Below are 17255 nucleotides of genomic sequence, written 5' to 3' on the forward strand. Positions count from 1 at the left end.
TCTATGCTACCGGCACCTAACTCCTCACCACCAGCCGTCCCTACGCCAGGCCAGCCACGTCCCCAAAGACCACACCATTAGTGGACACGGCTTCACAATGCAGAGAAGCACTCTGCAAAGGGCACCGACGGTAATTCATTTATTCTTTCTTTCCGCAAAAAAACTTGGATTTGAGTACTTACTTAAGGGATTTCTGGTCATTTAAAAACAACAATATTTTAAGAGCCAAAGGAATGAAGCTATAATAGTGGAATAAGAAAGCCAATGTGCAGAGGGTGGGGTATTTACCCTGGACGGATTTCACACCACACTTTAGTGCTCCTTAAGTGACTGAATTCTCTGTATTTTCTATAAGGCAGGGGAAAGTAATGGAATAGTCGCCAGCTTCTTCAGCTACATGTCACGGTACGTTTGCTATAAATTCCAGGAATTCAGGGTTTTAATACAATCGGGTCCCAACACGCCTCCCAATGCTGTTTTCTCTTCACAGAGAGCCAGGCTGCACGCTGTATGTGAAATGCTCTCCCCCACCCCCATCCACCTGTGGACCCACCATGCACAGATTAAACGCTAACCCTTCCAATTCCTAGACCTCTCTTTTGGACCCCTTTCCTCCAAATACGCAGAAAAACCAGTGGGAATTCCACCTCCAGTTCTCTTTATGGAAAAGTATTTTTTTTTCAAATGCAAGTTCTTATTTACAAGTGTTTTACTTTTTCCTGCTCAACCGAGAAGCTCCTTGAGGATAGAAAATAATAATATCTAACTCATTTCATATACCTGCAACATTTAGCAAAAAGTAAAGAAACAGGTGAATAAATGAATGAATGAAAACGAGAAAAAGGAAAAGAAGTTTCCTAACAACACTAAGTTCTCTTAAGAGACTTAGCATCCAAAGACCACAGTCCCCTTCATGGCTAATAGGAAGCCATGTGCCCACTAACGCTGAAGAAACTGAAAACTGCCTTCGGCACCATCGTAGGAAACTCAGAATTCGAAGCCCAAAGGGCTCTGTGTCCTGGTCAAATCAGTATTTCCCACTCAGATCTTCGTTTTTAATGGCCGCATCCACGGCCAGTGGAAGCTCCTGGGCTGGGGATTGAACCTGCACCTCCTCAGTCACCCAAGCCACTGCAGTTAGATTCTTAACCCACTGTGCCACAGCAGGAACACCTCCACCCAGATTTTTTTTTTTTTTTGTAATTTTTTTTAGGGACCAACCATCTTTAGGAACTTGAATATGTTTTGACATCTGGAAATCTGGGGTGGCAGCCATACAGATTCCATACTAGCAGTTTCACACACAAACAGGGCATTTTCTGAGCTCAATGCCGTTAGTCATCCTAGACCAGGCGATGGAAGCCGAAATGCCCTCACTCTCATAAACAGGAACTGAGTGGGTTTGCCACATCAGAGCCGGCTGACTCTGCCACTGGTGAAAATCTCCGTCATGGACACAGACATTCCCAGGAGCCATTCATTCCAAAGAGCAAATTTGCATCTAAGTGGCTCCTGGTAGTTTCAGACTCTGTACTACTCATACATCAATTTAAAAAGAGAGTGATTCAAAGTCGGGCAGGGAATTAAAAAAGGAACCCTGGGCTGCAATTACCTTCATCATCCGGTAAGAAGCATCTGCGGGGCTGACATTATCTAAATGGAAGCAGGAACATAGGTCTTTCCTATTTCGCCTGCTGTTAAACACCCCCCAACCCTACGGGGGCCGTATGAACAGCTGTTTATAGGTAGAGAATACATTAATGCCACATCAAGTTCAATGTTTACCTAAAGATTTTGTACAGAAACTCTATGCCCAATGAGACTCGCTTAAAAGCTGTTGGAATTTTTCAAAAGAGGGCATACACTCAAAAAGGGGTTTTCAATATAAATCAAAAAGCAGCTTTAACAGGAGCCCAGTCTCAACAGGGCTGGCACATCTCATCCCTTCAATGGTGGCCTTGTTGGCTCAAAAATAACATTGGCTTCCCTAGGGAATTCCAGTGGTGGAATTAATTCTCGCTATAAAAAGTCTTTACAGATGATATTTCCACTCAAGTCAAAGACAGCCTCTAGACAATGTTGGATAACTAGAACAGAAATTCTAACCCTTAAAGGCCAGAATCAATGGTCATTTAAGGATAACGAAGGAACCCAATATTGAGCACCCATCAGCTCCCAGGGCGTCCCTGCCTGAGCCACTCCTCCCAGTGTCACTGGGATGTCACAGCAAGCCAGGACTACTGGAAGTCCTCTGCTTCTTGGTGTATCAATCTGCTCAATGGGACCATCTCCCAAGGGTGGGCTGAGGAATGAATGCAGGGAACTAAGAAGTCAGCCCACTGCCTCCTGTGCTCACTGAGGACTGTGGTGCAGGCTTGGGGTCTGTAACCCCTGATTGAGAGCACAACACACACAGGCACACCCGCTATCATTTGCAGGGGACTTTATATCTATTATCTCATTTAATCCTCAAAACCTGGGCAGAGAAGCCTTCAGGAAAGGGTAGGTCTGACTGCTGAGGGTCAGACCACCTCCCCATAGGCCATTGGCCTGGGCAGTGTGAGCGAACCCTGGTCGGTGAGAGTGCTGGCACTACTCCAGACCACCTGAAGGGGGCTCTCTGACCCCAGGACTTTGTATTTTAGCAAACTCTTCAGGTGAGTCTTAAGCACTACGAAGTCTGCAAACTATTTCCCTAAACACTGTGCATGTCTATGGATCTCAAATCCTGGTAGGATGCTTCAGTTTTAGAAAAGCACAGAGCCTGAAGAGCAACTCAATCATTTCCAACCCAGAACTGTCTCGGCAGGGGGCACAGAAGCTGGGGTGTCATCCACTCATGCCCACTCCTCCCTAGCTGACTGCGGCCCCAAGGTCGCACAACCTGCAAAGGGCAGGCCCTGACCTGAATCAGGTGGGACTCGAAGCCTGTGTGCCGTCACCACACCACCCACCTCCCTGCCTCCACAAACACGGGCTTCTCCCATCACTGAGATGTTAGCCTTGGCTAAGAGGCTCCCTCTTTTTTCTCTCTTTTATCTCTCTATTTCTCCCCCTCCTCCTCTTCTCTGTCAACCTTAGAAACAGACAGGCTTCCTTCTGAGATGGCCACTCCCAGGCATTCAACTTCCTTCACAAGCTGTACAACTATTTCAACAAGAAAAGAAATTCTGGAGTTCCCGTGGGCATGGTGGGTGAAAGATCCAGCATTGCCGCAGCTGTGGCGTGGGTTGCAGCTGAGGCTTGGATTCGATCCCTGGCCTGGGAACTTCCATATGCCATGGGTGTGGCCAAAAAAAGAAAAAGGAAATAAGTAAATGAATTCTGTATTTGCCAAGCAGCTGGGGAAGCAATGCATCGTGGTTGTTTTGTTTCCAACACAAGTGCGTTACTCTGGACCAGAGTGGGGACAGTCAGTAAAGCCCTGGGGAGAAGCTGCTCCATCCCCAAAGAGCACAGGAAACCAGGGAGGGGACAGTGGCTCTTTCCCCGCTGGGAGTAAACCGCCTCGGGAAGGAGGATGCTCAGAAACAGTCACCGTAGCCGTGGGGGTACCTGTGGCAGGACCAGTGTGGAAAAGCACCACCACCATCTGCCTGTGCTAAGCCACCTGCACACACGGACGGGGCATCCCTTGGGTATATGACAAAGCCCAGCCCATTAAAATGGCCCCAAGGACACGTACTCGAACAGCCAACTAACACATCCAGCGATCCTCTTAGGCCGTTTCCTTGTACCAAAAAAAAAAAAAAAAAACAAAGAAAAAAAAAGGGAAAAACGAGCTTCACTGACCTGCTTGATCCTTAAGTTTTTTTTTTTTTAAAAGATAAATGTGCTGGTTTTGCTGCTTTCTATAGAAATTCACTCCCGCAAGTACCCAAAGTATTTTGCCTCACTTTGCAGTGATTTCTTTATGTAGTGATGGAACGGGCAATGAATGTATCCCTCAGGAATAATGAAGCCAGCAATGGACACGCGATGTCTTATACGGAATACTCTGAGAGCAGCCCAGAGTGGCTGAGTGACGGCCCGAACATCACCAAGTAATTAGCTCATCATAATTTTTGTTTCACGACCCTGGCTTTTACACGCCAGTGGTCAATGTCATGGTGTTTTAAATTGGAGGTAAGCCTCAAGGGAAGAGGAAGAGGCAGCATCTCCCTCACTAAATCACAAATCTTCGTTTTCGTTTTTGGCCACACTCGAGGCATGTGGAAGTTCCCGGGCCGGGGACCAAACATGCGCCACTGCAGTGACAGCACTGGATCCTTAGCCTGCCACACCACAAGGGAACTTCTGAATCACCAATCTTATAATCTGATTAATTCCAAAAAATGACCTCAAAACTTGCTTTATAATTAAATCGATCCTAATAATTTCCCTTTTTGTGTTTTTCATTCCTTTTTACATTCAGAGATTTCCAATGGAAATCTTTTATCATTGTAACTACACATAAAAATTACTTCTTGTGCTTCTAATATAAGACCCCATGCTTGGTCTCCTGTGGGGCCCAAGCAGCTTCCTCCAGCCGCACAGAGGGAAACCACAGGTTTTCAGTATGAGCCGAAGCCTCTAATTTACTTGACTGCAAAACATGAAATACACACGAAAAATAAGCTCAGAAATCCAAAACTTCAAATGATTGTCTCATGTGGAAATCTTACCCTCAGGAAAATATACTGGCATACAACTTTTCATTTGTAGGCCTCTACAAACTTTTAATATTCATGACCTACATTAAAAGTTTGCAGTTTATTGAGAAAGTAGTATGCAACAAAAGAGGTAGGAGTTGAATTGCATCAACTGTTCTTAAAACTCAGTAAGTTTCTGCAAAATGTTTTTTAACCTTACACTCAACAGAAAAATCAACTTTGGCATTTATGTTGGCTTTCTTCCACCTTCAAGCACAAAGTAATTACAATACTAAATATCACAGGGGAAATTTTTTAAGACTGCAATTTTAGAGCATGTTATTTTGTGCAAAAACAATTATTTTCTATTTTCACCAAAGTGTTATAATTACCAAAGTGCCTGGAATTTTTAATCAAATCTACTTGGTTGGCATCTGTGTTCTTCTCCTCAGAAATGAGAAAACATTCTCTGAACAGCTTAAATAATCTAAGTTTGCAAAGCAAAATTACAGCCTAAAAATATTAGCTGGTGATACCAGCAGTGAAGAAGGAAGAAAGAACAAAACCTTACCATTTGCTGTATTCTTTTTAAAGTTATCCAGGAATTCTTCCAGAAGCTGGGACTGGTTAGGAGGGGGCAGCAGACCCTTCTGGTCCCTTGAGAACAAGTCACTGTCTGACCAGGAAGAGCACAGAGTCCCTTTTGTGTCCGGTGGCCGGGCAATCAGAGTGAGCCCAACGCTCTTTTCAGAAAACAAGGCCTCCATCTGCTTGAGGTCAAGATCAGACACGGCTTCCCCGTTTAAGGTCATGATTTCATTGCCCTTTCTCAGCCCTGAGAAGGAAGAAGGGGACATGGAGGAAGAAGAAAGAGAGAGAGATTACTGAAAGAAAGAAATTTTAGGGTGGAAGACAGCTGCCAACTCAAACCACCTGCTATGCTCAGGGACCTTTCTGTGGCTTCCTTCAAAGAAAGCGCCGAAACGGACAGTATTCAGATTCCAGTGATGACAGAGCAAATTTCAGTTCTCTCAACAGCAGTACTGGAAGAAATAGTCTGAGGGTCACTGGAATGAAAAATTCCTCTATGTGTCTGACGGTCGATGCCCTGGAGAATAACAATTATCTACGTCTGTGTGCCTCGCTGGCTCTCACCGTCTCTTTCTCATCCATCTGTACATACGCACGTATATTCTCTTCGTGTGTGTACATTCTCTCTCCTTCAAACACACACACACAAATTCTCTCTCTCTGATTATATATACACACATATATATACACACACACATATATACATACATATATATGTATGTACATGCATAAGCATTTTCAATTAAACCATGAAGTTTACTTTCTTTAAAATTTTAGGAGAAACTCTTTCCTGGCAAAACCGTAAGAAAATTTCCCTAGACAGACTGCGTTGCACAGTTTTCAACTCAGAGAGAAGAGAGACGCCGTGTGTCGCACGCACCTTCCCCGTACGCCAGGCCGTCAGGGAGAACATCGCTTATGAATATGCGGCTGAGATGCTGATGCTCATCCACCTGTGCGGTCACTGCAAACCCTAGGAATGAAAATAAAGGGAGAAAGCACGTCTGCATTCATCACACTAATTAGTTTCCCCAACTCAACTGGCAGTATTTCCTTGAAAATCTAGTCTCCCAAGCATGCGATGTTTAGAAAGTCTCACCAACAGCTATTTTGAAAGCACCGATATCTAGCAGGGGCATAAAAAGTGGAACGTGTTGGATCGCAAGGCTTAAGAAAAATGAGTGCACAGTCTTCTTCAAATTTGAGACAACACATCCATGTTTGGAGCAGCCTTAGTACCAACACCGAAAAGGAGGAAGCAACCCAACTACACTGACAGATGAATGGATAGGCAGAATGTGGTATATACATACATACCATGGAATATTATTCACTCATAAAAAAGGAAGAGCATTCTGACACATGCTACAACACAGAAACACCTTGAGGACATCATGCTATGTGACATAAGCCAGCCACAAAAGAACAAATACTGTATGATTCCACTTATATGAGATACGTTATTGTTTAACAGAGTTCCAGTTTTGTAAAATAAAAGCAGTTCTGGAATGGACGGTGTTCAGGGTTTCACAACAAAATGAATATATTTAATGACACTGAACTGTCATATCCATCACACTTAACATTGGTTTTGAAGGTAAACATTATGGAATATGTTCTATACTACAATTTTAATTTTTAAAATTTTTTTTAAAAAGTTGAAACCAAAAAAGACAATCTTATTGAAATAAAGTTTGCTTCAATACAAAATATTTGTTAAGAAACAACTCTAGATGGGGCTAGGCACTTTCAACAGGCGGAACACCGCTCAAATGGATACAGCGCTTGCCCTAAAGAGGACCACGTGGGAACGCATCTTCCCACTCAGAGACTAGCTCGCTGTCTCTGTGGTTGGAACACACATTTCCATGTCTTGGTCCTCTGATACCGGAAGAGAGGTATGTTCCCCTGTTTCCTCTGTGCCTGAGGCAGGGCCGGGGAGATTGTGGTCACCAAAAAGTATCTTTGCAAGTATCTTCCGTCCTTCCTTCATTCATCCGCAAAGAAGATTCACCGTGGAGAGGAGAGGACCGTGGAGAGCAGAGGCCAATGAAAGCATGGACAAAATCCTCAGGGAGCTTCAGAAGGAAAACCAACATACCATTTGGGTCCAAACAGATGGCGTAAAATTAAGACTCCAAGAACGTGTCAATTTTATCATTAAAAAAAGAAAAAGAAACAGAACAAAGCATAACAAGGGAAAGTGTAACACATGACAAACGATGATGAGATTTTTGATCAGCTTGAGTCGTTTTAAGGAAAATAATTACATCATATTTAATAAGAAATACTCTTTCTATGGAGATATTTATTGATCAGTATCTAATTATCAAGTTTCTACGATAAAAAATAGAACAAAAGACAGGGAGGAACTTAAGACGTGAACACAGGCTGTGAAGAGCTGAAAGCCAAGCTAAACACAGACAAACAGGAGTGCAGGAATTAAATAATACCGACCCTTAATTATTAAACTGAAGGCAAAGCAATCAGATAAGGCTTCTGGAAGAAAGTTACTTCTGGAAGGACAGGTCAGATTTATACAATCTGAGAGGAGGGAGTGGGGGAGGGAGTGAAGGGAAGCAGTGAGGTGGGTGAGAAGCTAAAGAACTGCTACGTGAATCACCAATTCATCCACGTAGAACCACAGCCGGCCCACAATAAATCCACCGTGTTGTTCCTATCACCAGCATTTGGAATTTCTTTTCCATTTTTCCACTCCTTCCTTTTCATTATTCTGGCATTTCCCCCTAATATTAATACATATCATTTTAGCTGGCTAAGATACATAAGCAGAAATGAAGGAAGAGAAACCAAAGCTTAGAAACTATTGTCATCATTTCTGAAAACGTAAAGAAAAAAACACTAGGTCAGACGAGGGCAAACTGGACAAGACTGGACCAGACCAGACGGTTGCCAAGGGTGTTCCTTGTCCTTACCGAAGTCAGACACGCCGCCCGTCTTCGTGAGCTGCACGTCGTAAACATTTAGCGGAAAGACTTCTATTTCATCATAAACCTACAAAAGGTAAAAAGCACACAATCCAAGGATTTAATGTCGTAATATTAGAAATGCATTTTGACTGCTTCTAAACTAGAAGCCAAATTAAAACAGAACACCCCCCCAACCAATTATATATTTTTTAAATTAAGAGCCCACATTGGTGTAACCTGTGGAAAACAGTATGGAGATTCCTCACAAAACTAAAAATAGAATTACCATGTGATCCAGCAATCCCACTCCTGGGCATCTACCCAGAGAAAACCATGACTTGGAAAGACACATGTACTCCAGTGTCCACCGCAGCACCATGCACAATAGCTAAGACATGGAAGCAACCTAAATGTCCACGGACAGAGGAGTGGATAAAGAAGATGTGGTACCTATACACAGTGGAATATTACTCTGCCATCAAAAGGAAAGAAGTAGGAGTTCCCATCGTGGCGCAGTGGTTAACGAATCCGACTAGGAACCATGAGGTTGCAGGTTCAATCCCTGGCCTCCCTCAGTGGGTTAAGGATCCGGCGTTGCCGTGAACTGTGCCGTAGATCGAAGATGTGGCTCAGATCCCACGTTGCTATGGCTGTGGTGTAGGCTGGTGGCTACAGCTCCAATTAGACCCCTGGCCTGAGAACCTCCATATGACTCAGGAGCGGCCCTAGAAAAGGCAAAAAGACCAAAAAAAAAAAAGGAAAGAAGTAATGGCATTTGCAGCAACATGGATGAACCTAGAAATTATGCTGAGGGAAGTCAGTCAGACAGTGAGACACCAACATCATATGCTATCACCTACATGTGGAATCTAAAAAAAGGACACAATGAACTTCTTTGCAGAACAGATACTGACTCACAGACTTTGAAAAACTTATGGTTTCTGAAGGAGACAGGTTGGGGCATGAGGGGATGGGCTGAGGATTTGGGATGGAAATGCCATAAAATTGGGTTGTGATTATCACTGTACAACTGTAAATGTAATAAAATTCATTGAGTTAAAAAATAAAAATAAATAAATAAAATTAAGGGCCCACAGAAGGGGCTGCAAAGTCCCTTTCCAAAGCCAATATACACTCACCTGCTCTTGCATATACTCAGACGGTGCAGGAATACAGTATTCAATGTTTTCGTCCACTAATTTTCGAAGCTGAAGGCCATAGTGGCTGGGTTCCAACTGCCTCATCTATGAGGAAAAAGACAGTTATTCAGATGTTAAATGTTCTTTCTAAATGCATCGGTGTTCATTAAAAATCAAACTGGAAATTTCTAGAAGAAATACCTTATATAATTTGCTTCAAACTACTTAACAGCTCAAATTTAAGTATGCAGAAAGAAAAGGGAAAAATAATTCTTTTTCTTTCATGACCACACCCAAGGCACATGCAAGTTCCCAGGCCAGGGACTGAATTAGAGCCACAACTGCTGCCTATGCTGTAGTTGCAGCAATGCCGAATCCTTTAACCCACTGTACCTAGGTGGGGACTGAACTCACACCCCCGCATTGATCTGAGATCCTGCAGTCAAATTATTATTATTTATTTTTCTTTTTAGGGCCGCACCTGTGGCATATGGAGGTTCCCAGGCTAGGGGTCTAATCGGAGCTACAGCCGCCAGCCTATGCCACAGCCACAGCCACACCAGATCCAAGCCACGTCTGTGACCTACATCACAGCTCACGGCAACACCAGATCCTTAACCCACTGAGCGAGGCCAGGGATCAAACCCGCAACCTCAAGGTTCCTAGTCAGATTGGTTTCTGCTGGACCATGTGTGGTCAGATTCTTAACCCACTGTGCCACTGCAAGAACTCATACAAATTATTTTTAAGATGTTTTCTATAAGTGATATTGCTTATCACTAAAAGCAAGAGCTGTAGTTTGAAGAAGTTATGGTCATACATATCTGATAGTAGAACATATCTTACTGTCAGCAAATGTTCTCTTCTGGTAGATTGGCTGTACCTAATTTTAAGTCGTTTCCCATTACTAAAGTACAGAGATTTGTGAACTGTGAATGATCTCATAGTCTACAGATTTCAGAATTAGGAATCTCCTACGCCATCAACTTTTCACAAGGAAAAAGATGTATACACACACAGTCTTTCCCATACACATTTTCAACAAGGAGAAATCATCTCAAGCCTAGGCTCCAACAGAGTCGAATTCACCCACTACATCTGACATTCTCTGTCAGAATATTTACCAACTTTTTTTTTTCTTTTTCTTTTTTCCAGCTGCATCTGCAGCATATGAAAGTTCCTGGGCCAGGAGTTGCATCGGAGCGGCAGCTGCCTGTCTACGCCACAGCCACAGCAACACCAGACCTGAGCCTCATGTGTGATGTACTCTGCAGATTGCAGCAATACCGGATCCTTAACCCACTGAGCAAGGCCAGGGATCGAACCTGCAACCTCATGGACACTACATTGCGTTAACCCACTGAGCCACAATGGTAACTCCAGAATATTCACAAACTTAATAATTGACAGCACTGCTATAGAACAACGCTGTTGGCTGTCTGAATAAACACCGTACATAACAGAGTAAAAGAAAACTGCATTCTTAAGAAAATAAGCTGCATATAGAAATATCTGGTTTCCTAGGGCTTAAGTCAAAGTGACAAAGGAGGGCTAAAATGAAAGGTTATCCATATCTAGTAAGCACTGATGGTATGGCCTAGCGGTTAAGGCGTTGACATTCTCACTCCTGTGGTATGGGTTCGATCCCCAGCCTGGGAACTTCCACATGCCACACGTGTGGCCAAAAAAATTATTTTAAGAAGAGTTACCACACACTACATGACTCTTTTACCTCTTCATATATTTGCATTTTTCTCTGAACACTTAAGAATATTTCAGCTCTACTATGCCATCTGGTGGTCTGAGCGCATCTGATCTGCAGCTGCGGAGTCGTCTTCATCCCTCTCAGAGGGCTCTCTTGAACATCTATCATAAGCTTCCTCTTCAGAAATAAAACTCAGTGCGAATAATGACTATAACACCATCGCATAGCAATTTCCATGCAGCACCTATGAGTGGTGCCAAGTTACTTGTTTAATCTAGAGGAACTTGACACAACCATTGAGGATTCACTCAAGCTGCTTCAAAGTCTCTCACAGAGCACTCTAAGTAACTTAAGTGACAACAGGCTTCATAATTATTCTGGAGAGAAAGGCATACAAAGAACTTCAGTGAGATGGCTCGGGCTCTTCAGCAAGGCAAGGGGTCATGACTTAATACATTCTTCTAAGACACGGAGGAGGAGAATGCTAATAACACGTTAACTAACGAATATTCCATTTGTTCCTTTGCATACAAGGCGAGGTCTTAAACACCCTGAAACGTCAGAGGGCGCAGGAGGGCCATTCAGAAGTATATTTCTACCGCAAAATCCACTACCTTGCAGGCCAAGGTCAGGATGTCTTCCACTCTGTGTTCTGGCTTGATCGTCAGGGTCACGGCTTGATGGTCGTGAAAGTGGATGTCGGCCTGGCCCTCCCACGTGCCGTCTCGGGGACCCCCATCTACGGCGGACCCGTATATGTGCAGCAGGTCATCCACCTGTGTTTAGATCCCACAGGAAAAGGCAGACAGATTTAATAAGCCAATGATGGAAACTACTAGAGAAATGCCCCCCTTCACTTACAGGAAGCTCTTTCACGCTCCTCACGCCTCTGGATTCCATGACCCCGACCCCCCACCCCAGGGGCAGGCATGCCCGAGTGTCCTCATTCGTTACACTAACTCTCATGAAACTGAAGCCCTGGGATGTGGAGCGACGTCAACCAACTCCTTGTCCAGTGTTCTAGCCACTGTGCCATTTGCCTCTGAGCCCAAGTGAGAACACGGCAGGGGACAAGAGGGCTGCTAAGTGTCCACTCCTACTGCTCTAGAATTGTCGGCTGGCAGGGGCCCCTGGAAGTCTGCATCTAAGCCACGATGCCAGTGAATTTCAGATACGCTCTCGCCCATGGCCCCGGATGCCCGCCTGCATCCTAACCAGGAGCTTCGTTTAACATAATCCAACGCACATTTATCTTCTCTCTTATTTCTACTTGTTTTTTTTTTTTTTAAATGGACCTATCATCCTGGTTTGGGGATTCCATCCTTCAGCCTTTTCACATCTAGACACACTTCTAGCAATCATCCCCAAACAGAAGCTTCCAGAAGCTCTTCCCAAGGAAGTTTCGTTTCCTAAACCTCACCATCACAGTAATCCAGTGACCTCATGGTAATATGTAATTCTGCCAAATATTTTTGTTTTGTTTTGTTTTTTTGGGCCACACTCGCAGCACATGGAGGTTCCCAAGCTAGAGGTTAAATCGAAGCTATAGCTAATAGCCTACACCACAGCCACAGAAATGCCAGATCCAAGCTGTGTCTGTGACCTACACCACAGCTCATGGCAACACCAGATCCTTAACCCACTAAGGGAGGCCAGGGATCGAACCTGCACCCCATGGATGGCAGTCAGGTTTATTAACTGCTGAGCCATGACAGAAACCCCACTTCTATGATTTATAAACAAAAATAGTTAACATTTATTAAGCAGCTCAAATTTTTCCTTCTTCTTAGGTTCTTACATTAGTCTAATGATAAAGACAAGACTTGACATAAATCAAAAGATTCATGTCACTGATGGGTGATTTTACTTTGAATTCCATGCATTTTTAAAAAACCCACAAAGCAAAAGATCTTCCTTTTAAATAGGATTAAAATATTAGAATAAATACACTTAAGAACCAGTTTTGGCAAGGAAAGGGAACAATCAATCTTCCTGGGTTGTCTTTTTTTAATGGGATGCTTTTTTTCTTTTTCTTTTTCTTTTCTTTTCTTTTTTTTTTTTTTTTTTTTTTTTTTGCTTTTTAGGGCCACACCCACGGCATATGGAGGATCCCAGGCTAAGGGTTGAATGGGAGCTATAGCTGCTGGCCTGCACCACAGCCACAGCAACGCAGGATCCGAGCTGCATCTGCGACCTACACCACAGCTCATGGCAACGCTGGATCCTTAACCCACTGAGCGAGGCCAGGGATGGAACCTGAACCTCATGGTTCCTAGTCAGATTCGCTTCCGCTGTGCCACGATGGGAACTCCCTGGGATGCTCATTTGTGAAGTAACATTTCTGGATCTGCCATGGATCTGTCACTGTCTGTCTAGTTTCCTAGACAGACAGTCACAGCCCAGAATGACTATGAACCTCATGTGCCAAAGCAAAAGCAAAAGAGAGAGACAGAGAAGAGGAGCAGATGCCCAGAGCTCAGGATGGCTCTGGGGAACCAGTGCGGACACCGATTTCCCCTGAAGGGCCCCATTTCACAGGGGTTCCCTTCCCTGGTTAAACCTTCTGTTCCCTGGAGCAGTGATTTCAAGCAGGTGCATCAGCACTAAGCAGGTACAGCCGTAAAGGTGCAGGTACCGGCCCTCAAACTACTCTGGCTCCGAGTCACACTAAAACCCCAGCAGAGGTCACTGTGGAGTAAGAAAGCCCAGAGCCAGGCAGAGAGGAAGTCAAAGGGTCCAGAAGGATGCTGCGAAGCACGGCAGTTCTGCACCCTCACAGCGGCACAGGGAAGACGTGACTGAGGATGGAAAGCTGAGGGGAGGGTGGGCAAAGATACAAATTCACACCCGCCCTCCCCTGCCTGCCTGCTCCCCTCCGCACTGTCCGGTCCCTAGTCACATCCCTCTGAGGGAGGCACTGTCCCAACCCTCCATTTAACAGGTGAGGCTGAGAAAATTCTAGAAACTTGCCCAAGCTCCACACTGAGCTGTGACTCTCATACTGTGGGGACTGGAATCTTGGGAACCGGCTTGAGCCCACACTCCCCACGGCACCACAGAACGATCAGCCTGGCAGCTACCTCCCAGGAAATGGGCACAAGCCAACCATCTCGGCTCCTTCCTGTTACTCCAGGGCACACGCTCACCTGACGCTGCCCACAAAGGAGCAGCCCCCTCCCGCTTCTGGACCCCTAGTCACATCCACTTCCTTCCCCTGCTTCACCCTCCTCACAGTTTCTGTGCTGAAACCGTGTTTATCTTTTAACCTTATTTCAAATGCTACCCCTTCTGGTCAAGCATCTCCTGCTCCCCAAGCCTCCAACCCCAATTCCACCCAATGGACTCAGCCACTCTCCATGACCCTGGCTCTGCGCTGGGCTAAACCCAGCCCACCGGACAGTCATTTTCAGGCTGCTCTCACGGGCCCCACACACCGTGTTCAAAGCTCGATGACAACAGAGGCTCACTCTCTCTTTCTCAGTCCCTTTCAGGCCTTAACACAGTGCATGGGTCAGACGCCCAGAACCCACCTCCACCCATGGATGCTGAACTGGGTACAAGGAGAAATTCACAGACACATGTAGGCAGAGCAGATACAAACTGTCCATTTTCCCTACCTTATTGGAGAATCTATTTACACTGTGTCAAGCTCTTACTCCTCGCTCAAGTTTCAAGAAGAGGAGTTAAAAGGATTATTGAAAGAGAAGAAGTTCTAGGCTAAAGAAAAGTATGAGGGTAAATGGAGAGACAAAGGAAGGACAGATGAAATATCCCAGTTCTATTTGATTCACCAAGGCTTTGTGCCTACAAATGCTCCGAGGAATCATTTCCTGAGTCTATACTATTGGCCTAAGATCAAGTTCACGATTGATGAGAAGATGCCTACCAAAGCCAAGGCTGTGGAAGGTTCAGATCCCCTCGAGAGATCCTACAGTGAAAATGCACACGTCACTGTTTTTTCTGTGCATAAGACACACACACATGCCTTTAGAAAGGTATGCAATTAAAGAAAAGTAAAATCTGAATATTCAAAGAAAGCATCAAGAATGTGGAACTGATTAATCCATTCATTAGACCTAGAAAAAGAAATGGCCTCTTGGTACTTACAGGGTTTCTAAGGTATTGGCAACTTAGCCCACTTGGAGAAAAAACCGGATTGATCCCCTCAAGGGTTGATGCTATCTATCCACACTGAAATCACATGCTTTATTTTCAATAAGCCGGATAAGATACTATCCTACATTCTTTTTCATAAAAGGAACAGAGAATTGCGAAAATAAGCACAACAAGTTGAGGTATCCGGAAAACTCTTTTCTCAGCGTACCCTTAAAGGTGCTATGTTATTTTTTATTTTTTTTACTTTTTGGTAAATGCCTCATTCTTTTTTTTTTTTTTATTGGCATACAGTTGATTTACAATGTTGTGTTAGTTTCAGGTGTACAGCAAAATGATTCAGTTATACACATACATATATCCCTTCTTTTTCAGACTCTTTTCCCATTTAGGTTATTATAGAGCATCCAGTAGAGTTCCCTGTGCTACACGGCAGGTTCTGGTTGATTATCTCATTTGTATATAGTGTGTGTTAATCCCAAACTCCTCATTTGTCCTTCCCCCTACTTTTACGAAGTAATATCATATGATATCACTTATGTGTAGAATCTAAAAAAAAAAAAAAGATACAAATGAACTTATTTACAAAACAGAATCAAACTCACAGCCTTTGTACCCTTTCCAACTGCTCCCTCCCTCCCTCCCCTGAAACCTTCTAAAAGTTAGTATCGGATCAGCCTGCTGAAGGTTTCCAGTTCCTGGAGCAGACAGCAAAGATGTAACTAACAGACCGTCTGGGTCAGGACGGTTCTCAGATGTGTCCCGGCTTCATTTTCTTTACCTTTACAAGGAGCTAAAATGTGTCAGCCTCGGGGGGGGGGGGGGGTGTCAGGAGACTGGTGTGAGGATCAGCCCTTAAAGGTACCTAAAACTGAAAAAGGCCACAGCGAGATACAAGAACTTTCTTGCAGTTCAGAGTGGATTGTGAAACTGCACTGCAGCAGCCTTGACCAGTGCCATTCAGTGACGGCCACGGAAAAGAACTTTGTGAGAATCAGCCGCGGGGAGCCAGGTGGCTCCTGATGCTCAAGACCACATGGCCCAGCGTGAGGCACCACCCACGAAATGACCACATCCCAGAGGCACGCCTCGGCCACCGCGGACACTCCAGTTAAGACTCACAAATCCCTTCAGCCTCCCGAGTGGGTAGGGCAACTTCTGTAGACGCATCGCTTCTTCCGCCTCCATTAATGGTCTGGGAAGCACATGTCAAATGACGTCTGCTCAGGGTGCCTCAAGGAGAGAAAATTGAACCTCCGCGGGTTCTCACAGCAGATGCTTTGGGATCAAATGGCTTGTAATTGCTACTTGGATCACTGAAGGGAAGGGAGTAGCAAAAATCACAATCTGGCTGTCACGAAGGGGCCCACACCACAGTTGCTGATAAAAGGAAGGTCTATTAGCAAGTGAGATGAGGAGAAAGCACAAAAGGAGTTGTGTGCCCTTGGCTGTCTCAACAACAGCAAAATGTCACCGAGGAGGAGGTACTTATATCTTGGGCTGATGCCCAAACATCAGTTGATATGAAAGGAAAACAAAGACCTATGCGTGTACTCTCCACGCGGGCCTGTGTGGATGTCATGCAGGCTTCCATACGAAAGGCACTATTTAAACAGACTGCCGCGTTACCGTCAAGAGGAAGTGGCTTCATTCACAGTTTCCATTAAAAAAAAAAAAAAAAATTAGCATATTTTTTCCCAGTTTGGAGCTCATGACTCATGTGACAATACTTCATTCACTCGCTGCCCCAGAATGTTGGGATACCCCCATCCAATTTTCCAGGCAAGAGCGCCAAGGCCCAGGGCTCCATGATTTCTGCCACAAAGCTTCTGGGGTTGCTCCCTTCCAGAGTCTCAGCAGGGGATCTGTGACAACCATCTCCATAACAAACACGTCCCCGCAAAAGCAGACTGAGACTCATTATTGCTCATCAAGACGTTCCCTACGAAAAGCTTGAAAAGCTTTCATTGCTGGCTCGCCAAAGTGTCCTTTAAAAAAGGCTCAAAGGAGACTGGCTTTCTTCCAACCTTAACAGATTTCGAATTAGGGTGACTCACTGTTGGCCTGTTACATGATGCACCAATTAGAATGGAATATTTTTAAATGCCTGCCCACACACTCGGGAATGACTGCCTTTCTGTGTTAG

At 44.6% G+C, this 17255-nt stretch overlaps 1 protein-coding gene across 1 annotated transcript in view; it reads right to left on the bottom strand.

Moving 5' to 3' along the window:
• The window catches only part of TIAM2 (TIAM Rac1 associated GEF 2), a 237261-nt gene that overhangs the window by 62518 nt on the left and 157488 nt on the right, over nucleotides 1–17255 (bottom strand). The window contains exons 11-15 of the mRNA XM_047769867.1: nucleotides 11611–11772; nucleotides 9292–9396; nucleotides 8159–8237; nucleotides 6103–6195; nucleotides 5203–5466 (exon numbers count right to left, since the gene is read on the bottom strand). Of these exons, the coding sequence (XP_047625823.1) occupies nucleotides 5203–5466; nucleotides 6103–6195; nucleotides 8159–8237; nucleotides 9292–9396; nucleotides 11611–11772 (703 nt within the window). The remainder of the gene's footprint in view (nucleotides 1–5202; nucleotides 5467–6102; nucleotides 6196–8158; nucleotides 8238–9291; nucleotides 9397–11610; nucleotides 11773–17255) is intronic.

The sequence above is a fragment of the Phacochoerus africanus genome, chromosome 2 (assembly GCF_016906955.1).
Source record: "Phacochoerus africanus isolate WHEZ1 chromosome 2, ROS_Pafr_v1, whole genome shotgun sequence".
Lineage (NCBI taxonomy): Eukaryota > Metazoa > Chordata > Mammalia > Artiodactyla > Suidae > Phacochoerus > Phacochoerus africanus.